Below are 8,934 nucleotides of genomic sequence, written 5' to 3'. Positions count from 1 at the left end.
GGGGATGGGGATGAGGATGGGATGGGGATGGGGCAGGGGCTGGGGCTGGCTGCTCCCCCTCTGCTGGGAGGGGAGGGTGCCCAGCACCCTTGGTCAGGAGAACAGCCTGGGGTCACTGTCCTGTCCCTGCTCTTGGGATGCTCTGGTCCAGCTCGTGGCCTTCGTGCCTGACAATGCACTGACATCTCACAGTTAGTAACAGATATTAGGAGGGGTTTTATGGTGTGGGTTCATTACCCCATCCTGGCAGTGTAAGTTACACTTCAGTTGTATTTATATCTTCTTTGAGCTGACAGAGCAATGGAATGGCTCACAGGAATGACAAAGGAATTCAGCAGCATGGGAAAGGGAGAAGGGGTGCATTGTTAGATAAGAATCTGAATTCTTCCCTTGCAAATACAAGCAAATTCCCACTGGAAAGGAATGTCACATTAGCAGATTGGACAAAAAGGAAAGAGAGAAATACACAGTGGGGGAATGCATGGTTTGAATTAAGATCTGAGTCTTGGCTGCCTTTCATTTCCACATCATAACGATCAAGCCCAATCTTTACTACACAAGCCACAGGCTTAAAAATAAATGCACATGTAATACTTTGATATTTCATGAGATAAAATTGTTAGGGAAATCCATTCCAGCATTCAAGTCCCCAGACAGAACAATCAGAGCTGGTCTAAGAGGAGCTGCTGAGAACAGTATTCCTTTGCCTTTATTTGAGGGAGGGATGTATTTGTTTTCTGCAGAGCCAACCATTTCTTTCCTCTGATGTCCTGCCTCACTCCAGGACCCTTGCAGCTGACCCCAGCAATTGAGGGTTTATTCACAAAGACTTTCATTGGTGCTATGGCGAATGAAGACCATTAAAAGGCCGCTTTATTCTGAGCAGGGAATAAAATCAAATATCCTGATCTGTGTTTCTAAGCAGCAGAATTCTTTAAAATGGAACCAGTTTATCCCAGAAGGTTTATCAAATGGGATCTCTGGGCTGGTAAGCCACAGTGTAATTCAAGGGCAGAGAAGGTGCTGGAACTGCCACAGGTCAAGAGCTGAAATGACACCTGTAATGGGGGGAGAGAACAGCAAAGGCACAAGGGAGAATTTAGACAAAATACGTCTTGATAAAGCTTTTTATGTGCTTAAGGAAAGCCTGGTGATAATCAACAGTGGTTGTGGGAAGCATTTTCTCCATCTCTGGGCTGGATTTTGCTGTCATTAACATGACCTAATGAACATTCTCTGATTCACTTCACATCACAGCGCTGCAGATCATCCCTGTGGGTCATTGTTGTGCAGCTGAGCACTCTGTGTGTGTGTGAAGGGAAGAGAGAGGAAAAGTGGGGGAAAAGAAAGGCTGGAAAGCAAGATAATCCCTCAAACTCTTTGTTTATGCTTGATAATTAAAGAGCAAGGACATTTGTCACCTCAGAGTTGAGGGCATGAGACGAGGGGCAGCAACTTTGCAGGTGAGAAGGCTCCAATCCATCTTCATCTTGTGAGAGTAACTGGAGGACCTTGTCACAGATTTGGAGGGGATTTATTGATGTGGTACACAGGATTTGCAGAAACAGCTCCTTGAAGGACATGGCACTAAATCATTTCCTTTTTCTCTCTTCTTTTCTTTTTAGCTTTTCAGAATTTATAATCATTTGGGAAATTCATTTCCTTGCCCTGCCTTTGGCTTTCCTTTAATGATGTGAATGAGAGGAGATGATCTCTTGCCAAATAGAATGTTTGGGCTGATACAATATATTTTGGCAGGATTTTAAACTCTCTCCCTCTTTCTCTCATTTGTTTTCTTTCCCTTCTAATTAATGTTGTCCATCCTATGGGCATGACAATGTTGTTTTGTGAAAAAAATTGGTTTCTCCTATGAAGAAATTCTCTTGGAAATAAAAAACATCAGTGCTGGTAGAAAATAATGGCTAAGCCAGTGCACACCTCTGTTATCTACAGTAAATCACACGTGGGCCTGCAAATTTCAGCTGACTGCCATCTCATTTTTCTCTGTCTCTGCTTCATAAAACCAGGAATGCAGAATTGTAGAGCAGTGATGTAAAGAATTAAAGTTGCTTTGAAGTTGCTGGAACTTTGTCCAGATGCACAAAGGATTTAGTGCCGTGAATCCCCTGGCAGAGATGTGGAGCTGTGGTGCCACCGTTTCCAGCCCTAGCTGCAGTGGATCTTTCAGGGCAGTGAGGATGTGCTGGGAGTGATGCTGGTGTTTTCCCTGGCTCAGGGTGATGAAAAGCCAGCGTGTTTTCCCCAGGGGCACGTGAGGCTGACCTTGGTTTTGGGGAGAAGGCAGGCAGCAGGGTGCTGAACTGCCTGAGGAGCTGAATCTCTGCACATATCCATTAAAAAAACCCCTTTGCTTTCCTGTGACCGGGATTGCTCTGCTATAGATTTCTGTGATGGAAATTCGAGCTGTGCCCTGCAGCTCTGTGTTTGTCTGTTCAGCTATTTCAGGGTTATTTCTCTAATGAAAGATCAGATGTTTTAATTTCCTTATGCAGTTCACCCTTCCCAGCTTCTGAGTTACCCTGGCTCCATTTCAGCTCTTTGAAGTAAATTTGAATCACCAAGAACTTTGTCTTCTTTCCTGTTGTGCCACAACTTATTTTTCTTCTTTCAGTCCCTCAAGTACTTGCTGACAGTGCTTTGGAAATCAAATATTCAGTACAGCCCAACCTTCTGCCCAGCTAAATGCCCCTTGCTGTTTTCATTGAAAAGCTTTAAATTCAGCTGGAAGGGTAGCAGTTCTCTTTGTTTATAACCACAGCATAACAAATTGCAGCCAATTGAAAACCATATTAAGTTGTAAATTTGTGTTATGACTGGACATTAACAGGGTGGCAATGTTTTTCCCCGGTGCTGATTTTTCAGCCCAGTTGTTCTGATGTACCCAAGTGTGAAGTTATTAAAGCCATTTGTGGTTTAAGTGTGAGAAGGAAAGAGCTTCACTTTTGTGGGAAGCTGCACTCTGGCAATCTGCCTGGCCGTCTGCTGGCTGCACAGGCAAGACATAGAGCAAATGAAAAATTAAAGAAATGTCCTGCAAAGAAAGCTATTGAGATGTGGAGAAGTAAATATCTGTGTCATCTGGATGGGATTTCACTTGGCAAAGAGCTGACCTCTGGCTTTGTGTTCGCTTCTAATGATGACTTCTAACAGTGCTACCTGCAGAGCACAAAGACAGACCAATTAAATCCAGACCATTTGTATTTTTATTGTAGAGATCATGCCAGAATCCCCATCCTTCTCTTACTGACACAGGAATTTGGTGGGCTTTTTAATTGTCTCAAGGATAAAATGTGTTCACTTAAAACAAACCTTTCTCCAGCGAAATGGCAATTGTTCTGTGAGTCTTTTTCTTTCAGATGAATCTTGTGAATCTGCTCCAGCCATTCCCAGGATACTGTGGTGGCTCCTTACTCCTGCTAAGATACTTATTGCCTTAATTTGACAGCTCCTCATGACACCTGTGCTTGTGGAACATGAGGAAAATAAGTGTTCTGTCAAGTGCCTCTGGTAATTTTTGTGATTTGCCTTTTTCGGCTTTTGTACGACAGGAATGACTTTCCTTCCAGAGCTTGTAAAATTGTAGCTTGCTAATGGGTACTTTGGTAATAAAGACACCTCAGATCAACTATTTTCTATGTCCTTGTGCAAAAGCATTTGCAGGAGGGGAACAGTGGAGCCCTTAGTGACGGATGTGGCCAGTTTCCTGCGCCATCAGTCGAGGTTTGCTGTGCTTTGAGCGCAGCGCAGTCACCGTGTCCGGTTTCCTCAGCTGCCGTCAGAGCTGAGGGATGGATGAGCTGCAGCGGCTCGGGCCGGTTTATTGTCTTTAACCATCTCCCTGTCCTTTCAGGAAGCTGTGGTAAGCACCTGGATCCAGTTCAGTGACAGCTCTGTAACTCCACTGGACATTTACGACCCCAAGGACTTCTCGCTGTCGGCCGTGTCGCTGGACGAGGCCGTGGTGTCCGTGCGCCACAGCCCTGCCCTGAGGTGGCCCGTTGTGGCAGCGGAGGGCGAGGGCCAGGGCGCGCTGATCAAGGTGGACATGATGATCTCTGAGGCCTGCCAGAAGTCCAAGAGGAAAAGCGTGCTGGCCGTGGGGAGCGGCAGCATCAAGGTGAAGTTCGGGCAGAACGACGCGGACGCGGACGCGGGCGGCGATTACGACGCGGACGAGATCGAGAACCACGCGAGCGACCGGCGCCACAAGGGCTCGGAGCAGGAGCGCCACGGGCAGGACGGGCGCTACTACGGGAGCTCCTCGGCAGAGAGGGACGAAGGGCCCCTCAGGAAGGTCAGCACCACGGCAAAGTCCATCCTCAAAAATAAAGTCATCAAAAACAACCGGCTGGACGGCGGCAAGCTCTCGGACGACAGCCAGCTGCAGAACATCCCCATTGACTTCACCAACTTCCCAGCCCAGGTGGACCTGCCCAAAGGCAGTGCCGGCATGGAGGACAACGACCTGGTGCAGACACCCCGGGGCCTCAGCGACCTGGAGATCGGGATGTACGCCCTGCTGGGCGTCTTCTGCCTCGCCATCCTGGTGTTCCTCATCAACTGTGCAACATTTGCACTCAAGTACCGCCACAAGCAGGTCCTGGTGGAAGGACAGACCACCATGACGCACTCCCACGACTGGGTGTGGCTGGGCAACGAGGCAGAACTGCTGGAGAACGCGGCAGACGCGTCGCCTCAGCAGGACGAGCACACCACCATCATCGACCGGGGCTCGGGCAGCGAGGAGAGCAACCAGCTGCTGAACGGCAGCGCCCAGAAGAACACTCAGAGCCAGCTCCACAGGGCCGCAGACCCGGGGGGGAGGCTGGGCAAGGAGCACAAGGTGGAGCCTTTGCACTCGCCCACGTCCAAGAGGAAGCGGGTGAAGTTCACCACGTTCACCACCATCCCGCCCGACGACGGCCGCCCCACCGTCAACTCCATCCTCAGCAGTGACGATGACATTAAGTGGGTGTGCCAGGACATGGAGCTGGGGGACTCCAAAGAGATACGAAACTACGTGGGGAAGTTCAAAGACAAAGCGTAGCTCCCTGCTGGGGTTTTGTTTGGGTTTAACCACACCTTGATGCCTTCAGTTCTACAGTATATATTGGGATGGGCACCGGGAGGGGAAGGGATTGCCACGAGAAATGATGAGGCAGTTTTTTATAATCAGGGAAAGAAATTTGCCAAACTCTCCGTGGTTTGTTTTTGTTTTTCACTTCGTTTTGTTGGGCTTTTTTTGTTGTGGGGTTTTTGTTTTGTTTTGGTTTTTTTCCCCCAGTGGTTTATTCTGCTACTCGTGGATTTAGGAAGTGGAATACAAATAGCAGAAAGGAACAAGGAAATGGTATGACCAATATGATGAACTGGGCAAGATGAGGTGGTGAAAATTCGTTTTATGGGTCATACAAATAATAATGATAGTAATATTTCACAGTACCAAAAATATCTGTTAAAAAATGAGAGAATATAAGAGCATGAAAAGAACAAGAGGCAAACAATAACTTGTTCTGGTTCCAATAAAACATCACAGTTATGGACATATGACCCACAGGGAGACTTTTTATATTGGTACTCAAGCCATTTCTTTTCATTCCTTTGGCTGAAATGAAGATGTGTCTTCAGCACTACGTGTGAAGGAGGAAGAAATCACCTGGTATTTTCATTTTTATTTTCCATTTTTCTTGTAAATTGAAGAAGAATCATTTTCCCTCTTGTATTTTTCTTTTAAATATGTTGCAAACAGGAAAATTTCAAATTCAGTAAGTTCACAGTGGGCCAGGAACATGCTGTTTCTAAGTTAGCTGTAAACAGTCTCCTGTCATTTAAAGAATTCAGGGGATAAATATTGACTAATAATTTCCACGTGGTGTCTCTTCTGGAAGCCTGAGCCTCCGTTTCACCCTAGCTACAAGGATGTTGTGTTTGGAAGAGTTTTTATTCTCCTTTCAGGTTTGGATTGTTTGTTTAGTTGCTCATTTTAAATTTCCACAACCAAAGTTCCTGCGTTTCAGCAAGGGAAGAAGGAGCTGGTTTTTGTTGGCTTCCACAAGTACCGAGCTATGGGAGTGCCCCAGAGGGGCATCAGAAATGTCCCTGGAACTGAGACCTTCACAGCCCAGACACGGAGCCTGCGCTCGGGTTCTTTGGGTTTGGGGTTTTTATTGCCAGGTTCATGAATTCACAATTGTGTGCTGTAATTTTCTGTTTCTTCTGATGTCACCAGCTCTCATCAAGCTCCGAAACAAGAAGAAGAATTGACAGAAAGACCCTGATTGCCCCCAAACTTTTATTCCCTTGTACTGGGAGAGCTGGCCTCTGGGCACACCGCTGGGAGGGAGGGAAATATTGCTGAAGCAACATCAAGAAATAGCTGGAGCTATTTTATAGATTTATTTTATTTTTTTTTTTTGCCATTGGACCAGCTAAGACTGAAAGGTTTTGACTAGATTGTAAATCTGATGTTTTGCATAAACAAATACCAGCCCAGTAATAAATCAGAAGCAAATACAAAATAGAGATTTAATTAGTGATGTGAACTGGCAGAACTGCTTTGACTCAGTGCCAGTTCACATTCATGGAGGACACAGATCAATATCCACCCGATGAGGAAACCACTGTCCTCCCAAAAACCTCTCCTGACTAAAAGGAGGTGGTAGAGCCAGCCTTTGGAAATCAGTATTATGTCCTGACTGTTAGCCAGAAGCACTTGCATCGTCCTGTCTTTGCCATGTGTTTCGTTCTTTTGGGTTTTTTAATTACTAAACTCCGTAGTTTGTTTTTTTTTTATCTTGGACAAAGTCAATCCTGCCACCCAATAACATAGATGGACGTTTTAACAAGATATGCCTAGTATGCATTGTAGACTGAAAGAATGTAATATTTATTTATACATGTTATATGAATTGTAATTAAAATGCTTTACACAGCTTGACAAATTAACCTCTCTTTCCTCAGGGCGGGGCTCCTCTGTGCAGAGCTGCCCCAGAAGATGATTTAAGGAGGGAGAGCAGGGATGTGTGGAAGGTTTTCCCTGCTCTGCCCATCCCGTGGTGAAGCTCTTCCCCTGGCCAGGCAGCGTGGTGATGATGATGGATGGCAGGAGCAGCTCAGGCAGGCACAGGGCAGGGCAGTGCCACAATCCATCTTCTTCATCCTCGTGCCTCCAGCACTCGCTGCTGGCCTGGGCAGCTCCTGCTGTTCATCCATTCCTTCAGTCATTCCTTGATTCCATGGCTCCTCCTGGGAGAACACAGGTGTCCCTGAGGGGGAGAAGGCTTTCACAGCGTGGAGCTGCAGCAGACAGCAGCAGAGGAGTGAGAAATGCAGTGCTGGAACAAAAACCCTGCGCTGTGGTAGCACAGAATGAACCAGCTCCAAGGCATTTTTCAGGAGGGTGCTCTGTGCACCTCCAGGGACACAGTGCTGGTGGCAGGACAGGAGCAAGGTGACCAGATCGTGGCTCTGTGCAGAGGAGCACAGGCTGGATTTGAAAAGACAACAGAAGGAGAGAAAAGGGAAAAATACTGAGCCCTGCCTTCACAGTTAATTTTTCTGAAGCTGCAGAACGTGGGGCTTCGGAGGCCAACACTGAAATTCTTCCACTTGTCTTGCACTGACCAAAAATAATGTCACAGCCCTGTTGTGAGCGAGCCACCAAAAACCATCATCTCAGCAGGGAGGAAACCACTGGGCTGTGAAATATCATTTATTTGAGAAATTCACATTGGGTCAAATGGCAGGATTTCCATTTCTGAAGCTGTGGCACGGCGCAGTTACCGAGGCACTGGGATGGGGCAGGGGAACTGCTGGAGCTTCCATCACCACAGGAGAGGGAATCTGCCAGGGACACAAAGATAACATGCTGCAAGGTACATCTCCCTGACAAGGAGCCAGCAGAGAAATTCATTAATAATAATTTGCTCTTAGAGGAGAGCCTTTGATCTGAGCAGCTCGGGGACTTGCAGTTGGAAAGGATGAGACAAGCAGGGAGAAGCAGCCCCATGTCCTGGCAGGGGACAGTGCTGGCTGGACACCGTCCCCTCCTGCCTGGAGCAGAGCTGGAGCTGCTGCTGGAGGGGAAATGAGTGAAATCACCTGGAAGAGCCGGGAACAGAGCCCAGGCAGGTGGGGAGGGTCAGGAGTGTGATGAGATGAGAGGCAGCTGTGGAGAGGAAAGAGCAGGGGAAGCTCAGTGAAGCTCTGCTGCTGAGGAGGCCACAGGGACAGAAGGGACTTCGGGGGCAAAAAAAGTGAGTTCTGCTTTTATTCTTTTTTATTACTGAGTTCAGTTTGGAGGGAAGGGGAAGTGTTATGGCTTAAGTGTCCTAAGTGTGGCAGTCAGCAGGAGAAACTTGATCCTGCTCTAGCTTTGGCAAGGGGATGAGGTGCAGCATCCCAGGGAACATCCTGAACCCTGCTGGATGCTGCTGCTGTGGCTGAGCTGCTGGGCAGGCCATGTCCCTTCCCCAGCACACTCACTTGCCCTCAGCTCCAGAAATGCTTTGACACTGATTAAATTGGAGAGCTGACCTGGAAAAGCAGGGAGACAGCAGTGAATCCCTGGTGGGAACAGGACAGTGATCCCCCTGTGCTCCCACTTCTCCTTCCCTTGCCAAGCTCCAGACCAAGTAGCCCTGGCAGCAGGAGGATTTGCTGTGTTTTGAAATGCTCCTAGACCAGATTTCAGTGCTCAGAAATGAGCTGTCAGCAGAGATGCAGCAGCAGACAGAGATAATGATGGAAATCACCAAATAACTCTCCCTCTTGAGTGCTTGTTTTGGACAAACTCAGACCCATTCTTTTTATGCTCATGTGGAGAATTAAAGCTCTTTGTGTGAACAACAGTGCCAGAGGCAGCCTGGACCATCCTGGAGACTGTCTGATGTTGGGCTGAGCCGTGCTAATTGC

The 8,934-nt window shown here is 47.5% G+C and overlaps 2 protein-coding genes across 3 annotated transcripts in view; both read left to right on the top strand.

Annotated features, from left to right (window-relative positions):
- The window catches only part of TMEM132C (transmembrane protein 132C), a 167,858-nt gene extending 160,896 nt beyond the window's left edge, over positions 1-6,962 (top strand). For both annotated transcript variants that reach the window (XM_015643919.3, XM_015643920.3), the window contains exon 9: positions 3,872-6,962. In XM_015643919.3, coding sequence (XP_015499405.1) covers positions 3,872-5,068 — 1,197 coding nt within the window. In that variant the 3' untranslated portion in view covers positions 5,069-6,962. The remainder of the gene's footprint in view (positions 1-3,871) is intronic.
- Positions 6,963-7,938: 976 nt separating this feature from the next.
- Positions 7,939-8,934, top strand: part of GLT1D1 (glycosyltransferase 1 domain containing 1) — an 85,940-nt gene continuing 84,944 nt past the window's right edge. The window contains exon 1 of the mRNA XM_033518295.1: positions 7,939-8,276. The gene's annotated coding sequence lies outside the window, so the exon portion shown is untranslated. The remainder of the gene's footprint in view (positions 8,277-8,934) is intronic.

Source organism: Parus major, chromosome 15, assembly GCF_001522545.3.
Source record: "Parus major isolate Abel chromosome 15, Parus_major1.1, whole genome shotgun sequence".
Lineage (NCBI taxonomy): Eukaryota > Metazoa > Chordata > Aves > Passeriformes > Paridae > Parus > Parus major.
The sequence above is the reverse complement of the archived record's forward strand: the minus strand, read 5'-3'. Positions and strand labels throughout refer to the sequence as shown.